Raw genomic sequence first — 20,215 nt, 5'->3', positions numbered from 1 at the left:
CACAGGGTTGAGAAGGACAAAGGGGCAGGGGAGGGAAGAGAGCCCAGCAACTCTACCTTCATCGCAGAGCCTGCTGCTGGTAAGACAGCCAGGGTTTCCCAGCTTACCTTCAGTCATCCTGTTCTCAAATTTGAGGTCACGGCTAGATGGGTTACACTGTAACCCAGGGCTACACTGAAATCTTGGTTCTCCTGCCTTTTAGTGGCATGACCTTGAGCAATCCACTTCCTTTCCACTCTGATTTGAAATGGCAGCAATGGTGCTGTCATAGGCTGTTGCCAGGACAGAATGAGATGATGCCTGTACCATGCAAAGCCTAGAAGTGTGCAGCAAATGATCCACCTTGACTGACCCCTTAGTTTACTGATGAGGAAATTGAGGTCCAGGGAAGGTAATGGACTAATTAATAGTGTGGGCCAGGATGTGAATCTAGGCTTTCAGCCTGGGTTATTTCTGGCACACCACGCAGCCTCATTTCTAATAAAGAAGATAGCAATGCTTCACTCTTTAATGGTGTTCAGACTAACTTGGGTCAATGGTTAATGAGCAGTTGTGACCAAAGAAGTTCAAATACCATAGTCTGTTACTCGAGGCCATTATGAACTGAATTGTATCTTCCTATCGCTCCCCCACCCTTACCAAATTCATATTTTGTCATCCTAATCCCTAGTATCTCAGAATGTGACTGTATTTGGAGAGAGGGTCTTTAAAGAGGTAATTAAGCTAAATGAGGTCATTAGAGTGGTCCCTGATCCAATGTGACTGATATGACTGGTGTCTTTATAAGAAGAGATTAGGTCACAGCCCCACACAGAGGGAAGACCATCTGAAGGCACAGTCCACTGTATCCACAGATTAGGTAGCTCACAAATGACTATCACAGAACACAGCTGGCTGCACATGACCTCCAGAGAAACTTGCTTCCATCCTATAAATAGCCACTTGAGCCTCCACCATGTATCAGAGCCAGGTGTGTAAGTGAGGATCTAGGCCTTCAAAAGACAGTGCCTAGGCCTTAGCATGTGTTTTGTCCTAGGCCAGAGGCAAATCTCTAGCTCTCCCTAAGATGAAATGTGAGGATGTGGCCTCAGGTGTCTGATAACTCAGTCCATTCTTCTGTCCCACTCACCAGCTATGCCCAGATCTTGTAGCACCTCTACATACCTGTAGCAGTTGTTGTGGAATTTGTTGTAAGAAGAGAGAGTAATCAGGCCTCCCCATGCAGCAGATAAAGAGAAGAAAATCTGAGTGGCAGCATCTTTCCATACCTGAGAGGCAAAAGGGAAAGAGATTCAAGATCCATAAAGAAGACTGGCCCCAGGGGAGGGGAGTCTCACACACCCAGTGCCATATCATGTTTCCAGGGGAAACATCAGGGACAAGATGACTTCTGACATCAACATCAATGAGAACATAAATCACTTGTGCTGGAAACCAAAGGCACAGTAAATTACCTGGGAGATTTTAACTTCCTGTATCAAAGGTGAGGAACTCAATAAACTACACTACATGCCATGCTCATCTTTTCTGTCCCGTAAAGCTAAACGGAAGGGAGAGTCCTTCCTTTAGGTCAATACACTCTCAGAAAATAATAATTTACAACAGCAAAATATATTAACGGATGCAAAATCAAAACCCTTTTTAACTGACATTTCTGTGGATTACAACTGCTATTAAATTTCTGAAACTCTGTAGCCCCAATCTTAGTAAAGCAACCTCTATGCCGCTGTAGACTTTATAGTGTCACGTCCTACCTGCCATTAAGTGGAGACTTTCTGTTACGTGCAATCAAACTCAATCCTAGCTATGCGTTCTTAACACACCCTGGAAAAGCAGAATTTTCTTTAAGGTGAGAAAAGTCAGTTCCCCTTCAACAATCACCCCCTCATTTGTAGTTTTTGAGTTGGAAATTTTAGAGTTAGATGTGCCTGTACAGAATATGCAAAGAGAAAGTTCAGCTTGTCCTGGCCCTGTGTGGGTGTATAAAAGTATTCAGACGTGTCTGAGCCCTTCAAAGGTTCAGGTAAAAATATTTTAAAAATAGAATCGCTTGTGGTTTACACTAGATGCTGTTATTTTCCCACCAGCAAAACTACGCTCTGACACTCTATAATTAGTAACAGATAAGCGGTGTGAGTTGGCCCAAAGCTATTAAGGGGATTTCATTATTCATTTTCGGCCTCTACTATAACCCCAGATGTAGGACAACTATTCCAGGAATCTAAAAACCCTCAGTTGTCCACTTCTCATTAAATATTTCCTGAGTGCATAATATACCAAGATCATCAGGCTCTTATAAAAGCACACACTGGGATTCCCTGGGGGAGGACGTCTAATCCTTTTTGCCCAAGCATCCCAGAGGACCACTCCCCCCCGGGCCGGTTATAAATAAAATTAGAAGCCCACCGTGGCATCTGTGAGTTTCTCCCACTTGGGTGTGATGAAGTACCAGATCCCAGCTCCAGCTCCAGGCAGGGTGACTCCGCGGATGAGGAGGATCACCAGCACAACATACGGGAACGTGGCCGTGAAGTACACCACCTAGAAAAGCCATGGGCAGAGGGGCTGGAAGGAGCAGCCCTCCAGAGTGCACCTGTGCAGAAGGAGTGTTGCTCGGGGAAGGAGTAGGGCTGCCACCCCGGCACAAGCGGGTGACAGAGAGCACATCAGGGTAGTTCTCCCCAAACGCAGACAGGGCTGGGGAAGCAGGGAAGGCATTGGGACCAAAGGTGAGTCAGAGAGAGCTAGAAATAAAGCCTCTTAGGAGAGACCTGAGGCTGTGGGATGAGTCGGCCTACAGCCAGAAGGCTGGGGTAGATGTCACCCAGCCCAGCTGATGAGTACACAACTCCTTAGGGAACCACAGAGGGAAGGAGGGAGGGGGGCTCTGTGCCTACCTCCTCCCCAACTCCTACTCCACCCCTGGTAGAGCACCAAAATTCCACCATTAAAGATGAATCCTATTAGCTTAAGCTTTCCGTCCCTGTTTATACACATAAGTGGGGCAGTCCTGTAAGGTGAAAAGAACGTGATCTTAGAATTAGACGCATTTAGGTTCAAATGAAATTGTACCTCTGGCACTGAGTAGCTGTGTGACCTTAGACAATGTATTACGCTCTCTGAATCTTAGTTTCTGAATCTGTAAATTAGGGATAATAGCGCCCTTCTTACAGACAATCGTGAGGATTCAATGAGCTAATGCATGGATAGGACTTAGCGTGGTGCCTGATTTATAACAGCGGGTTATTAAATGCCATTAAGTTCAACAAATATTTATTGAGGGCCTCCTATGAGCTGGCCACTGTGCCAGGCATCAGCTGCACGAAGGTGAAGGGACTCCTAACCTAGAAGACACAAAGACAATGTCTGAATAATGAGCTAGAGAATTACACACAGGGCACTATGGAAGTTCAGGGAAGGGCATTGTGCTCAACCTAGAAGTCTACTAAGAGGTTCATGGAGATGACACTGAGCTGGACAAGTGCAGCTTAGAGGAGGAGAGGCAAGGTGGGAAGGTGAAGGAAGCACATGGGCAAGGCAGGCGTGTGAGGCAAAGCCCTACTCACTATCAGCACAGCATAAACTTGAGGCTAAGAGTGGGGGTGGTGGAGGACTAGAGACATTGGAGGAGATCATGTCATAGGAGGTCCTGAATGCCAGCCAAAGGGTACTCCTGGATGCGGAAGAGAGGGAGGGACCAGCATCAACAAACATTTGGGAGGCCGGGCACGGTGGCTTATGCCTATAATTCCAACACTTTGGGAGGCCAAGGCGGGTGGATCACCTGAGGTCAGAAGTTTGAGACCAGCCTGGCCAGCGTGGCAAAACCCCATCTCTACTAAAAATACAAAAATTAGCCAGGCGTGGTGGCGGGCACCTGTAATCCCAGCTACTCAGGAGGCTGAGGCAGGAGAATTGCTTGAACCTAGGAGGCGGAGTTTGCAGTGAGCAGAGACCACGTCCTTGCACTCCAGACTGGGTGACAAGAGCAAAACTCCATGTCAAAAAGAGAAAGAAAAGAAAAGAAAAAGAGAAATATTTGGGAGGTAACATTAGCAGAACTTGGGGTTAGTTGAACGTGGTAGGTGGGGGGACCTTTCCTTCCATACCTGTCCATCAAACCTCAAGGTGAGGGCTTGGGACCAGGATTTGGCAGAAGTGGAAGGAACAGTGTGAGAGCTCAGCCTCTGCAGTCCCACGAGCCTGGGTCCAAATCCTGACTCCAGCACTTACAAACTGGATCACCTTGAGGAGCAACTTAACCTCTCTGAGTCTCTGACCCTCAGTGCCCACACCTGCAAAGTGGCAGCAACAGTAGATTCTTCACGGGGCTGTTGGAAGAGTACAGTGTTACAATACACACAAAGTGGAACCGGCCCAGGGCACTGGAAACAGAAGTACCATTTCACAGTCTGGCCTAGGACTCACCAGTCCTCAACTTAATAGCATTGACAATGCTCGGCTTACAGGTAGGTTACAGTCCAAAAAGTGCATTAAAAGACACTTGAGGCCGGGCGCGGTGGCTCACACCTGTAATCCCAGCACTTTGGGAGGCCGAGGCAGGCAGATCACAAGGTCATGAGATCGAGACCATCCTGGCTAACATGGTGAAACCCCATCTCTACTAAAAATACAAAAAAAAAAAAATTAGCCAGACATGGTGGCAGGCGCCTATAGTCCCAGTTGCTGGGACTATAGGCTGTCAGGTGGGGCTGGGAAGAGGAGATGCTACAAGGGCAGGCCCTTCCACAGAGGCTGAGGCAGGAGAATGGCATGAACCTGGGAGGTGGAGCTTGCAGTGAGCCAAGATCGTGCCACTGCACTCCAGCCTGGGTGATAGAGCGAGACTCTGTCTCAAAAAAAAAAAAAAAAAAAGACACTTGAGAGGCTGAGGTTAAGCTTCCATCCAGGCCCACTCTGGGCTCTCTGATCCATGGGGTGATGGCTGTTGGTTCAGGGCCACCTCCATTCCCACCTGCAGTCCTCCCTCTGAGGGCAACTGGAATACCTGCCCCATGAGAGGGACACAGGGCCCCGCCACACGCTGCCTGCACAGACTTGAGTACCTGGTAGGGGCTCCAGCATGGTAGTAAGTGGGATTTCGGGAGGTGAGGACAGATTCAAGGACTCACAGGGGGAGATGAGTTGGGGAAGTTTAGAGCTGAGATGAAGAAATAACTCTTGGAGGCCAGGCGCGGTAATCCAGTAGTTTGGGAGGCCGAGGCAGGCGGCTCACTTGAGGTCAGGAGATAGAGACCAGCCTGGCCAACAGAGTGAAACCCCATCTCTATAAAAATACAAAAATACAAACATTAGCTGGGCCTGGTGGTATGCGCCTGTAGTCCCAGCTACTCAGGAGGCTGAAGCAGGCAAATCACTTGAAGTCGGGAGGCAGAGACTGCAGTGAGCCAGTATCACACCACTATACTCCAGCCTGAGTGACAGAGTGAGACTCTGCCTCAAAAAAAAAAAAAAAAAGATGTAACTCTATAACTCTTGGGATCACTCCACTTGTTCAAATGAACATATATACTTATATATATATATTTAGAGCAACTCATATGTGCCAGGGACAGTTAAATGTTCAGGACCTATCAGTAAACAAAGCAAAGATTTCTGCCCTGAATAGCTTCCGTTCTAGCTGGGGAGATCATCAATCAACAATAATCGTGGTAAGTATTATTTGTGGTATATTAGAAGGTGATATGTGGATTGAAAAAATGAAAAATTAGAGCTGGGTAAGTGGGGTGGGGTGTGGGGAGGATGGTTGGGAAGGCTTCAGGGAGAAGTTGGTCAAGGAAGAAAGTCAGGGTGAGCCAACTGGATGTCTGGGAGAACATTTTAGATGAAGGGAACAGTTGGAATCATGGCCCTAAGAAGGGAGTGTGCCTGACTCCTAGGAACAGCAAAGAGGCCAGTGTGGCAAGAGATGGGGCACAGGTGGGAGAGATGGGCAAAGTGGGAGTAGGGAGGGGCAGACTAGGTGGGGCCAGGCAGAGCTCTTACTCTGTGGGCAACAGGGCTATGGCAGGGACTCAGGCACAGGGGTAACAGGATCTAACCTTTCCACAGAATCTCCCAGTTGCTATGTAGCAAGAATACGGCAGGGATAACAGTAAGGAAGCCGCAGCAGCCAGCAGGCAAGGGACAAAGAATGGGGCTAGCTCCAGCCAGGGTGTTGTCAATGGAGCTGGTGAGAAACAGTTGCCAGATACATTTTCGAGAGGAGCCACCAGACTTAATGGGGAGTGTGAGAGAAACAGAAGAGTCAGAGTGACTCCCAAGTGTTTTGGCCTCAGCAACTGAAAGGGTGGAGTTGCCATGAACTGAAATGGGGAAATTACTTCTGTCTCTAAACCCAATTACTCAAGGCCAAACTCCTTCTTCCTGGCTGCAGGTTCAGAGCTGCCAGGGATGGGCTACCCTCCTTTTCTCTCTACTGTGACACCGGGGATACCTTTTCCCTGCCCCACAGAACAGCAGTCTCTCCTCCCTCCTTGTCTCAAAGAACTTGTAGTGCTAGGGATGGCAGGGAGGGGCAGCAGCCAGCTCCTCTCTATTTCTACCAAACCTGCTTCTCTCCTTCCCTCCCCTTGAAGTCTAAGAAGTGAAGCCCTTCCACATGTGGATGTTAGGAAATCCAAGGGCATCTGACATCTCAGGGCTGGCCTCACAGCTGTCAGGTGGGACTGGGAAGAGGAGATGCTACAAGGGCAGGCCCTGACCAGCCTGACTTTCCTGCCCCCAAAACAGCACGGGGATGGGATGCAACACAGCTAAGGAGTATCCTTTCCATCCCCTGACCACCTGGGGCTAGTGGGAAGTGAGGATGGAAGGAAGAGGTGAGGGAGAGGACATGACCTAGATGGCGGTGGCTTATAGGAGGAAATCTCCAAGGCTGGCATGAGTTTAAGATACAACTGTTCCCATTTCACTGTTGGAGGCTGTTTAGACACCATCATTCCTGAGTTCCCTCTGTGGCCAGGTATATTTCTCCCATTTTGCAGAGAAGTTAACTGAGGTTCAGGTTAAGCCTCTCACAAGGGATTAAATATCTCGTTCAAAGTCTTCAGACAGGATTTAAGCCCAAAGCTTCCCCACTCCAAAGCCACTCTTTCCATGAACGCCATTCTGTGGGCCACACGATCAGAAGTGTGTATGGCAGGGCCAGGACTAGGGGGAGGCAAGTGAGACAGGAGGCATCTAGGGTGCAAAATTTACAGAGGAATTCACTGTCAGGTGCTGGCCCTGCACTTCGGGAACCTGAGAGTGAGTGCCTCTCAATTTTGCACTCTAGACACTTGCTCACCTCGCCCAGGTGATGCATTCATTTTTAGATGGTGATCATGGTGAACTGAGGGGGCCAACAGTTTGGTTTACAAATCCTGGGAATACCTCAAATGTGAGTCAGGTGGGCATGGAGGCTTTCTGCACAGCTAGTTCCTCTGTGTCAGGGGAGATTTAGAAGGCACTTGTTTCCACATTGTATTGTCAGAGGAATTAAACTTGAACAGTAATGAATTACACTTGGCAGGAGTGACACTGACTCGCCCATCTGAGCCTGTTGGCCTGACACCTCCAGGCATCCTTCTCACCATGGGACCCCGAACAGGTGGTAAAAGCCCACCAGCCCGTACGAGCTAATTAGGTTAGCTTTGCTTCGCTGCCACAACTCTCAAGCAGAGGCGCCCCTGAGGGCAGGTGGGCTGCATTTGACCTTCAGGCTGCGTGCTGGTCGCCCATGCCTCTGAAATTCTAGCTGCTGGAAAAGTCTCCAACAGTGAAATAGGAAGACCTGTCTCAGAGGAAGCAAACTGCTAGTCCTGTCTCCTAAGGCCCTAAACCGGAGGAACTGAGCTTATCTGGCTGCAGGAGGATGACATCTCTTTTGCATAAAAATGACAGTGTTCCTGGGATTTCAATCACAAAGGAGTTCATCATAAAGCAGCTTCAGCTGTGCATCCACCTTGGCTCCCAAATAATGCTCTATGATTAATGTCTGCACAGCCCAGGGCAGGATAGTAAATTGTGATTCATTATTTCTGGTGGTATTCTTCATTTAAAATAGAAATTGATCATTGATCTCTGGTTGGAAACTTTTCTCAATCAAACAGAGAGATAAGTTGGCAGATCTGAAAGAAAAACATACCTGCTCAAAACTTCCTATTCCAGAAAGCCTATGAAATCTATCACCAAGAATTAAATTCTAAATCAGTGGAAAGAACTGGCTGCCATGCCATTCCAAAAGAACACAGACTAATAAGATAAAAAGAATCCTAGAGAATATTCTAACTGTTGATTTTGCTAGAAATGAAGCTGTAATATATCCTGTGACTTGCCCAAAGTCACACAGCAACACAGCAGAGACTGGGTAGAAATGCAGATTCTGATTCACTGTGGGGAGATTTTTTTCCCCACTATATGAAAATGATGGCTCCAGAATTCCTCATTTACTATCTATTCTTAATAACCCCTTCTTGGGAGAGAATGTCTTGTATTAGAAAAAGTCTAGGCCGGCTGGGCGCGATGGCTCACGCCTGTAATCCCAGCACCTTGGGAGGCTAAGGCAGGGGGATCACCTGAGATCAGGAGGTCAAGACCAGCCTGGCCAACATGGTGCAATCCTGTCTCTACTAAAAATACAAAAAAATTAGCCGGGCATGGTGGTGGGCACCTGTAGTCCCAGCTACTCGCGAGTCTGAGGCAGGACAATCACTTGAACCCAGGAGGCGGAGGTTGCAGTGAGCCAAGATGGCGCCACTGCACTCCAGCCTGGTGACAAAGTGAGACTCCATCTCAATAAAAAAAAATAAAAAGTGTCTCGGCTTCAAAGCCAGATAGACCTGGATTCAAATCCCACTACTGCCACTTAAAAACTCTATGACTTCAGGCAATTTACTCTACCTTGACAAGCCTCAGTCTCTCTCTACAAAGTGGGAATCAATGTGCTTCTAACGCATGTGAAGCAGCCAGCACAGTGCCTGGCATACAGTGTTCAACAAAGCTCTCTTTCTCTTCCCATCTCCCCAACAAAGCCTCTGCTCTGGAGATGTCAAAGTGGCACAATACGCAGTCGATACAGCAGCCATTCAGAATAATAAACATGAAAGGAGATAACGTTAATTAATAACTGGCCATACACCAGGTAGTAACATGCATATCTCACTTAATCCTTATAGCAACCCTAAGTATTATGCACTATTATCCCCAATTTACAGAGAAGGAAATAGGTTTCGAAGGTTAAATAGCTTGTCCGGAGTCATACAACTAGAAAGTGATAGAGCCAGGATTTGAACTAAGATTGGTCTGACTCTGGAGCCACAGGCCATTCTTCCTCATATCATTAAAAGGTGCTGTTCTCACCCTCCTCACCTATCACCTCTCCTCCTGCAGTCTCACCTTCCAGCCTATACTACAGACACCTATCTGGCCACTTACAGAAGTGACAGTCTTGCCCAAGGGATGTTGATTGAGCAGATACTTGGCTAGTCTCACTGAGCAATCGCTTGGCTGGGCCCTTTGTCGTTTATGGAAACCCCACCCAAGCTCAGCTCCAAGCTACAGAAAGTGAGGGGTCCGGGAAACTTCAGGCCAGGCTGGGTATTGTCATAAGGGTCAAGTTAACATTTCCCATCTCCCTGTAACCTTAGAAAAACAATCAATCCAGTCTCGTGGTACTCACTCAAAGCCAGCAGGTTCCTCAGGGGTCACTGAATCCCAGTTCTCATTTTACAGAAGGGGAAACTGAGGTCACAGAGTAAAAGTGCCCCCAAACCTCCAAGTCACCCAGCAAGTGTCTGACAGAATAATCTTAGAACTAGAGGGCCTTAGACATCACCCAGTCCAATTGCCCTCACCTTAGAAATGAGGAAACAGAACTTCTAAAACAGCTAGGAAAATGTGCTTTTCATTTATTGGCCAAAAGAAAAAGAAATTAAAGCTAAGAGCAAAATCAGAAGCTCAGCCACGTTTCACCGCCCAAGTAGGGATACCCCTACACAGCAAACACCATGAGCAGTCCCCAAGGTCAAGGGCCCAGGTCTCCTCACTCCCGGGCTGGTTCTCTAGCTGGCCTGATTCTCCCCACACTCTGTGATTTTAGGTGTACCACCTGCCTCAGGTAACCCTGACAAACCTGCCAGAATCTACCACTCCAGTCACTGTGGAATTAGATGACATGAAAAGCAAGCACTAATAAGAGCCATAATCAAAAAATGTCCATGTCCCCAGGGAGAAGACAGTTTGGTCTATGTGGCTAATAGGTGCCAGGATTGGGTGTCTAGTGGGGGGTGCGAAGCATGCCTGGGGGTGAAAGATGGCACTGATTACCCTCCCGATGAGACCCGATCCTTCAGAAGTTGGTTGATTGAAACACAATCGCAGAAATCCTTGGCCTGGATAACAGACCAAATCTCAACGCCATAACCTGTGGTCTCAGAATCCCCCATTACATCCTCATTCCTTGGGGCTTAAAGACATTTTTGTTTCATCCTAAAACATGCAAATACCTCCTGGGGTAATTAAATATTATTGCATGGTATTGGAATAACTGGTTAACTCTTCAGTAGATTTTTCTTTTCTTTTCTTTCTTTCTTTCTTTTTTTTTTTTTTTTTTTTTGTGTGTGTGTGTGTGTGTCCGGCGGGACAGAATCTCACTCTGTCACCCAGACTGAAGTGCAGTGATGCCATCTTGGCTCACCGCAATCTCTGCCTCCTGGGTTCAAGTGATTCTCCTGCCTCAGCCTCCCGAGTAGCTAGGATTACAGGTGCCCCCCATCATGCTCAGCTAATTTTTGTATTTTTCATAGAGACAGGGTTTCACCATGTTAGCCAGGGTGGTCTCGAACTCCAGACCTCAGATGATCTACCTGCCTCAGCCTCCCAAAGTGCTGGGATTACAGCCACTGCGCCCAGCCTTCAGTAGGTTTTTCTAAGGCTGCAAGGAGATGAAGAAATGTTACCATGAACCCTACAACAATGCCCACTGTGGCCTGAGGTTCCATGGGCTCCTCTCTTTCTGTGGCTTGGAACTGAGCTTGGGTGGGAGTTTCGTCATCTCCAAAGGGCCCAGCCAAGCGATCACTAAGTGACCCTTACCAAGTAATTGCTCAGCCAAAATTCCACGGCCAGAACCATCTTCCTTTAGTGCTAGGGGCACGTGGGGTAGAAGAGTGTCAAGCTTAGGGTTGAAAGAAAGGCAAGGAAGGCCACGAACATGGTGGCCAGGAGTGAGGAGAGGGAATCTACTACACAGTCTTGATCTTCAGCCAGCTTCTTGGCAGAAGCAATAACTAACTTGGCAGCCAGACTAAGAGGCAAAAGGCCAGCAGCACAAATTCTAGAGTTTAGGGGAAGTGACTGAATGATATCAGGGAGGTTCCTTCTGCTGAATGAGTGGCCGCCCCTGAGAGGAAAGGAAGGAAATCCTAATCAGAGTACCCCCACCATCCCTTGGGAGCTCTGTATATATGTGTCTCATTTAACCCTTAAAACAGCCCTGCAAGAAAGGTATTATTATCCCCATTTTGCAGACGAAAGTGAAGTCACTTGCCTACAGCCCCTCAGCTGCTCCAGGGCAGAGTCAGAATCAGCATCCACAGCTCCTGACTCTCTTCCCAGTGCTCTGCCTGCTCCCTAAAGCAACCACCCCTGGGCGTCCCACAGCTTTCTCTTACTTAGATAAATCCAAGTGCTTACTTTTCCTGAAGTCTTGATTCCTTTAGCCAAGGATGCATACACAATGACCCAAGCCAGGAAGAGGCAGAAAGCTAGTGGCCACCGGATCTCGCCAGGATATTCAATCCCTGCAGAAATCTTCAGCACAAAGTACCTAAGAATTGGAGGGAGGGATGGGGGAAGTGATAGAAAGGAGGAGAGAGGGAGGTGACAGGCAGCAGGCTTTAAGCCTCCAGTAGAGCCAGGAGCCTTGCACAAAACCCCAGCATCCTCCACCCGCCCCACCATCGCAGACTTAATCACATCAGGCTGTGGGGAACTTGCTGGTCTGGGCTCTTGCCCACAGCCATCTGCAGAGACTCCAGCTGGATTTACCCTGCTCTTGATTATGTGCTAGGAGGCCACTCATGGCCCTGGGCAGGCTTCAGGACAAGGCTGTCAGTTCCATTCTCACTAGCACATCCCCAGGAGGAGTGCAACAGAAACTCTGAACCGTCGAGGGTGATTTTTGTGTTTTCTCTATTGCTCTACTCTCTTATGAGAATTTATTCTGATAGTATTTGTGTGGTTTTAAATTTTTAAAATTAGTACATAGTGGAAACTGCACATGCTAAATGACTAAAAATGTGGCCCTGGATTGTAGTTCAAGTTGTGTTGGGCATTTCCTGAGGCTAAGGTTGGCTTAATTATAAAAGCAGGGCTGCCTAGATCTTGCTCAAGCAAAACATTCTAAGACAGATGAGCAGCTGCCGACAGAAGAGGCCACTGGTCAGCTGTAGCTGCTGCTGGCAACTTGTATAGAAAATGAAGACATCATGGCCTGCCTGGCCAAATGGCTAGCAGGGCAGCCTCACCCCTGAGGACAGGAGGCAGCTTCAGGGACAGTGCCTGATAACAGATTCAGACAATTCCTTCTACTCCACAACCATCTAGACATACATCCTCTGTGAAACTGCTGTGTTTGTAGGTTGACATTTTTCTGTGACCTAAAGAACAGGCAAGCCAGCATCCAGGCTCGCAGGACTGTGGGAATGATGGCCCAGAATGTTCTGACCTGCCGAGGGAAATGTAGGCAGCAGCCCGACTCCTGGTCCAGCCGGCTAGCTTGAGAGGCTCTTTGGCAACACACAGCCATGTTTTTCATAACAGGGATGGCCAACTCTGTGCAGACAGAGCCTCTTTCAGGCCCAAACCCTGGCAGAACCTGGGCTCAGAGTTGACTAGGGCAGACCAAGGCTGGAACTAAACTTGGTTCCAAGGCAAAACCCTGAGGACCATATTTGCCAAGTGAGGAAAAGGACCTTCCCCATGTCCCATCCCCAAAATAGGTAAACCACATAGTCAACAATTCCACGACTTAGCCGTCTCAACTGCTCCACACTTCAATTGTAGGACCTCAAACAAGTCCCAAGAAACTCCTGATGACATTTCTTCTTAGAAATAAAGACTGGCCCCAAAGGATTAGTAAAGGCCACCAAAAGCAGGCTTGCAAATCACTTTCTAGTACACGTGACTGCATGGATTAGGTGTACTGGCAAATGATTTGCAAACCTGCTTTTGGCAGTCTTTCAGATTTCATCATATACCAGGTCAGACGCAGTTGCTCAGTGCTCAGGGATAATTAAAGGCCCACCCCAATACCATGATAATTATGGTCAAAGGGGACTATTTACTCAATTAGGTAACTTTCCCTTTTGTTCTACAAGGAACAACCATGTACACTCTGAGTCTACAGGGGAAAAAAAACAGGAATAGGAATTAATGACAACTGAGAGAAGAGTCGAGGTATTAGCAACCACTTACCATCTAAGTGAAAGCCACAAACTGGAAGCTCATTGATTAATGCATTTTATTTGATCCCCGTGTTCTATTTGAATTATTTTGCTGCCATTTAAAATAGGAGAGATACATAAAAATCCAGATTTTATTTCCATCTTTGATTGTAAGATAGAAGCTCTGGCAGCACTGCCCCACAGTTTCACAAGGCAGTGATCAGAGGAGCTGAGCACCAGTGGCCTCCCTTACCTGTGACAGGCAGCCTCTTTGGTTTGCCACAGTCCCCACCCCTCCCTATCATCTCACTTATTTTCACTTTACTCATTTATAATTCTGCCATGCCTGAGTGCATTTGAATGTACAACCTCTGAGTTAAAGTTTAGCTAGAGAACACTTTTTACATACCCTATGATGAACTCTGTCTACATTTATCTCCCGTAAGATATAATTTCATGGCTGGGCGCAGTGGCTCACGCCTGTAATCCCAGCACTTTGGGAGACCAAGGTGGGCAGATCACAAGGTCAGGAGATCGAGGCCATCCTGGCTAACACAGTGAAACCCTGTTTCTACTAAAAATACAAAAAATTAGCCAGGCATGGTGGCACGTGCCTGTAGTCCCAGCTACTCAGGAGGCTGAGGCATGAGAATCACTTGAACCCAGAGGCGGAGGTTGCAGTGAGCCGAGATCGCGCCACTACACTCCAGCCTGGGCGACAGAGCGAGACTCCATATCAAAAAAAAAAAAAAAGAAAGAAAATAAAAAAATAATTCTATGAACTTCACTAAATCTTCCAGTGGTAGCTAAGGATCTTCAAGTATCCCTGAACCTCAATCTCCAATGTCTAGCAAAACCGACATTGAAAAATACAAAACTAAGGCAAAGCTCTGAAAAAAGGAAAAAAAGGAATTTCTTCTTATTTAAACTAAAACTTTGAACATGACTTGTTTTCTTTTTGCCTCTCTTCCCTGAAGCCAAGTGCAGATGGAAGAAAAACTAATCTGGTTAACTGACAGTCCACTTAGATTACACTGGATCAAGGTTTTGCAATGGGCTTTTCATCAACATCATGAATTATAGCCACACTGATTCTGCTCCTACTGCCATCGTTCATCCAGCTCTGCTTTCCAGGCTCACTAGACACAACAATCTGCTCTAGGAAGCCAAACCAGGGAAAAAACCTTCCTCTCTGGTCTCATCCCTTGGACCACCCACACCTCTGGTCTGCAAATTGAATATTTATTAATTCATTGGGTTTCTCTTAGAAGGTAAAAAAAGAAAAAGAGAGTCATCTTACTTAAAATACTCTTCACTTCCACTGACAAATGTCTTATTGGCCTGGCTGGTGAAATTAACCATTGTCAAGTTGGGATAGGCAGTCATGCAGAAAGTCGAGTTCTTGATCTGTATTTTGGGATGGTCACTGATAACACAGGAATCTGTTTAGGAGAGGACAGAATAGAAACACAGTGAAATCTGTACAGAAAACAGAGATGCATCTCTCTGCAGCAGTTTAAAAACAAATGCCAAAAACATTTGCCAAATATTAGAAAGTAACTTCAGGAAAGTATTAACTGGGCAAAGCCAGATATATTAATAAAAGAACCAAAGAATTATGTTTTCTCCATCAGAGCCCCCAGTCCCCACAACTGCACCTCGTATTGATGACAAAGGCATTTGTATACAGAGCACTCTCTATGTGGTGGGCAAGCATTTTGTGTGCATTATCTCATTTAATCCTCACAAGAGCCTATGCACGAGGTACTATAATCTTCCATTTTCAAAATAAGGAAACAGGCTTAAAGAGGTAGGTAACTCTACTGAAGCCACACAGCTTATGAGGAAGAGAATCAGGATTTGAACCCAGATCCTTATGACTCTGCAGAAAACAAATAAATTGCTGAAACGAATTTAATTGGAAAATAAACAGACCTCCTGAAGGGTACTGCTACAGAAGGCTTTCTAAGAAGTTCGCCTTGGACCCGCTGCCTGGCACCACATTCAGTAAGCACTCTAGGATACACGTGCTGTGTACTTTCTACTCTCACATGGGTAGGCAGAGGCAGCAACCACACCGTCTACCGGGGAGCCTGTGACAGGACCTAACAGTGTGGTGCTCAACTAGGGATGAGTTTTCTCCCCAGGAAACATTTGGCAAGTCTGGAGACATTTTTAGTTGTCACACCTTGGGGACCTGGTGCTTACTGGTATCTAATAAGTAGAGGCCAGGGATGCTAATACTAAATATCCTACAGTCCCCACAACAAAAAATTATTCAGTCCTTTAGTCAGGCATGATGGCACACACCCATAGTCCTAAATACTTGGGAAGCTGAGGCAGGAGGATTGCTTGAGCCCAGAAATGCAACACTGCAGTGAGACATGATCATGCCACTGCATTCCCAGCCTGGGTGATGAAGCAAGACCCTGTCTCTTAAAAAAAAAAGAAAAAAGAATTATTTAGTCCAAAACATCAGTAGTACCAAGGTTGAGAAGGCCTGATCTAGGCAGGGATGGAGAAAGGAAATTAACCATGTGAGTCTTGGTATGTCAGGCTCTGTGTTGAACACTTTAATGATTATCTCATGAAATCCTCATAAAATCCAGGAGGTATATATTATTATTGTCATTTTAAATAGGAAGAATCTGAAGTCTTTCTGACCATTTTACAATGCCTCTCTAACAGATTTTAAAATACAGATCAACTGACAAATACCTTAAATAAAGAATCCACCAGGACTAATCCCAAAGGACATTATTTTGCGAAGGAGCACATAGTAACAATAACAACAACTTACACTCATATGGCAGTTACCACGTTTACAGCACTGTTTTAAGTACTTTACATGCATTGACTAGTTTAAGCCTCACACTACCCCCTATGAGAAGGTACTGTTATTATCTCTATGTTACAGATAAGGAAAACGGGGGCACAGAGGGATGCAGTGGCTGGCCAAGGTCATACATCAAGCCAGGATGTAAACAAGCTTTCTCTTTGGAGTCAACGACTTAGGCACTCCAATGTGAATAGGGAGCAGGGATTATAAATTCAAACACCTACAGAAGCCAGGATGATGACTCAAATAAGGAAGGCATAAAATTGGAAAATAATAGAGAGGTGGGGACTGTGGCCAACCAGAGAGCACTCCAGCCAATCAGTGCCAAGCTTTTCCAGATGTTGCGGCAAAAGATGCAGAAAATCTATAAACTTACATGAAATCTCTCCATTTAAAAATACTGAATGTGTTAAAATTGTCTTTAAATACCATGAGCAACAATAACAAAAAGTGGCCAGGCAGGGTGGCTTACACCTATAATCCCAGCACTTTGGGAAGCCAAGGCAGGAGGATGGCTTGAGCCCAAGACTTCAAGACCAGCCTAGACAACATAACGAGACCTCTATCTGTACAAAACATTTTAAAAATTAGCCAGGTGCAGTACTGCACATCTATAGTCCTAACCACCCAGGAGGCTGAGGGAGAAGGATTGCGTAAGCCCAGGAGTTCAAGGTTGCCGTGAGCTGTGATCGCACCACTGCACTCCAGCCTGGGCAACAGAATGAGACCTTTTCTCTAAAATAAATAAATAATTTTAAGAAGCAGGCTTGATTCCCAATTTATGCTGTGTGTGGAAGAGCAAAGTGGGCAAGAATGTGAGTTCAGGCGTTCCACTACTACTGAGAGCTTGAATGAGTTCCATTTATCCAAGCCTCCATTTTCTGGACATTGTTGTTCAGGGTTGCAGTAAGGACTAAATGAAGAGAGATCACAAATGAAAAATCTTCCCACGATGCCTGGCACACAGCTGGCACTCAATAAATTTTAGCTATAACTCAATCATCATTGTCATAGCTTTTTCTGGAGAGAGTATCTCTAGTCTTCAACATCATCTCCCACAAGGCCACTTGCCTGCCATAAATTGCCTACCGCTTCCCATACACACTGCAGAGTTTCTTAGAATGTTGGGTAAAAAATGGAAACAATAATAAGAATCCCTTCCCTTTCAGTAGTTCTTTAGACCAAGGTTTCTCAATAGCTGGGCTAATGGCATTTGGGGTCAGATAAAGTAACCGCAATAGGTCCACTGCCCAATGGGCACAGTGAGTCAATACACCACCAAGACACTGCATTGCAGCAGAGAAAGAGGTTTAATTAAGAGAGGAGGACCTTTTCTAAGTCACCCCAGAATTCCAAAGGACCAATACCCTGCAAGGGATAGCCTGGTCCCAGGAACAGAACACACTCATGTGCTGGTAACACAGAGAATGACAGATGGAGGGGCTGCACAAAGAAAGACTGGGGATTGACACCTTGTTTTTTTTTTTCACCAAAATAAATTAAAAAATAAAGCACTGGCTAAAAATGAGACAGGATCTCTCAGCCTGATCATACACTCGCAGGAAACAAATAGAGTTTCCTGGGTTGCAGCAGAGAAAGAGCTTTAATCATAAGAGCCACTGAACAAGGAGATAAGAGGAAACCTCAAATCCATCTCCCCAAAGAGTTTGGGGCTAGGGTTTTGGAGTAGGTTGAAGAGTGCAGGGTGAAGTCATGGAACAGAGAGATGAAGAAATGTATTCTCACACTGATTCAGTTCCTCTGTGGGAAACTTTTTTCATTTGTTTTTTGGTTTTTGAGACAGTTGTCACCCAGGCTGGAGTGCAGTGGCATGATGTCTGCTCACTGCAATGTCTACCTCCAAGGTTCAAGCGATTCTCATGTCTCAGCCTCCAAAGTAGCTGGGATTACAGGTGTGCGCCAACACTCCCAGCTAATTCTTGTGTTTTTAGTAGAGACAGGGTTTTGCCATGTTGCCCAGACTGGTCTCAAACTCCTGGCCTCAAGTGATACATCCACCTTGGCTTCCCAAAGTGCTGGGATTACAGGCATGAACCACTGCTTAAAGCTGGTAGGAGTCTTTAAACTGGTTGGCATCAGCTGTTTTGCTGGAATTCAGGATCTGCTTAAGCAATTCTTAAACAAAAGCCTTATGATTCTAACATCAGAAATCTTATCTATAGGAACAACGGGGATGCAAATGTATGTAGTGTTACTCAACTTTTGGTTTCAAGGAAGTGAGTCAAAGCACAGCCTGATTAATGCTAATTATCACAATACTTCTGTCTAGAATTCTTGTTAACCCTGCAAGGACAACTTTAATAATTATTGGCTCTGGGACCGTCCTGTGCATTGCAGGATATTTAGCAGAATCCCTGGCCTCCACCTACTAAATGCCAGGAGCCCATCCAGCTGCAACAACCAAGAATGTCTCTGAACATTGCCAGATGTCCCCTGCAAAATCTCCCCTTGTTGAGAATCTCCACTTCAGGGCCTAAAAATATCTTCCTGTTCAAAGTATCTTCTTTAGTCTAATCGAATAACAGTTCCAGGAAGATTCCCACCTAATCATTTACCAGGAAAGCTTTTGTTTCCCCCAGCGATGACATGAATGAAGACAATTAAAGAACCCTCCATATCTCTGTTCTGTAAATAAGCATGTAAGTTATTTCTCGCCCTCCTGCCAAACATTATATCCACGCAAGACTGGAGCGATCACTAACACGAGGGCAAACACCAAATCTCTTGCTTCCCAAGTTGCAATTGTTGAAGCACGCAGGCAGCCTCCCTAGAGAGCGTCTCTGGATGTCTGCAGATCACTGCCGCCGCAGCAGCACAAGGTCACCGTTCCTGCAGCAATGCAGCAGGGTTCCCAGGATCTCTACTCGCTCGCTCCGCAGTCTCAAGCCTCCTGCAATATCCCCTCCCACCACTGGGCGGCAGGAGCATACTTCCCAGCGCCCGGCGCCTTCGGGTCCACCGGCGAAGGAATGATGGGCCATCTCATCAGAGAGCTCTGCGGCCCAGCAACCCCGAACAAAGAACAGAGATAATGATCGTGCTAAATTGGAAGCTGTGGAATGGGATTCTCTTTACTCGGGCAATTATTAATAAATGAAAGCACATGAAAGACCAGGGAGAAAAGGAATCATTTAATTAAAGTTCTAATGAAAATGAAGCCATTCCGGAAATAGAAATGGTATTTATGTTGTTCCTATTTTACGTGACCCAGCTAGCTCCTATTTTCACATAAAGCCGCTGGTCTCACTTGACAGGGCACAGATTAGTCATTCTCCATTACAGATACTTGGAGAGTTGAGTCACCCTAAAGACAGCAGCCTCTCTTACAACCTGCATCAGAGAAAGACGTGACAAACGCTGCCTCTCCCCACGCACAGATCCAGGGCTTTCCTCTGGGGCGGGAGTGGGTATGATTGCCTGGTATCTCCATGGAATGTGTCCCTTGCAGCACTGAGAGCGTCATGGGGCAGCTCCGAGCTGCACATGAAGGTCACAATAGCTAGCCATTCAGTCCCTTTCTCCTGGGGTGAGTCCTTTTGCCCAGCAGTCACAGGGTGTGGGTAGTTGTGGGGTTGCGAGAGAGAAGGTGAAACTGGAAGGCAACTGATGGGAAATGCTGGGGGAAAGAGTTTGTCCATCTCTTAAGGAAGCCTTGCTCAATATGACCATTTGCGAAACAGCCTGGGAATATCCGTTGTCTAGACTCCTGATTTGTACAGCAGAGCGTGGGGCTCTGCAAATCAGGCCACTATCACCTTTTCTAAGTCACCCCCGAATTCCAAAGGACCGATACCCCTGCAAGGAAGGGATAGCCTGGCCCGAGGAACAGAACACACTCATGTGCTGATAACACAGAGAACGACAGATGGAGGGGCTGCACAAAGAAAGAGTGCGGACTGACACCTTG

At 46.5% G+C, this 20,215-nt stretch overlaps 1 protein-coding gene across 1 annotated transcript in view; it reads right to left on the bottom strand.

The window, feature by feature from the left end:
- Positions 1–20,215, bottom strand: part of SLC6A5 (solute carrier family 6 member 5) — a 58,004-nt gene that overhangs the window by 28,403 nt on the left and 9,386 nt on the right. The window contains exons 6-9 of the mRNA XM_031653968.1: positions 14,749–14,890; positions 11,698–11,830; positions 2,407–2,541; positions 1,165–1,268 (exon numbers count right to left, since the gene is read on the bottom strand). Coding sequence (XP_031509828.1) covers positions 1,165–1,268; positions 2,407–2,541; positions 11,698–11,830; positions 14,749–14,890 — 514 coding nt within the window. The remainder of the gene's footprint in view (positions 1–1,164; positions 1,269–2,406; positions 2,542–11,697; positions 11,831–14,748; positions 14,891–20,215) is intronic.

This window comes from Papio anubis, chromosome 12 (genome assembly GCF_008728515.1).
Source record: "Papio anubis isolate 15944 chromosome 12, Panubis1.0, whole genome shotgun sequence".
Classification (NCBI taxonomy): Eukaryota; Metazoa; Chordata; class Mammalia; order Primates; family Cercopithecidae; genus Papio; species Papio anubis.
Note: the sequence above shows the minus strand (reverse complement) of the source record. Positions and strands in the feature narration are given on the sequence as shown.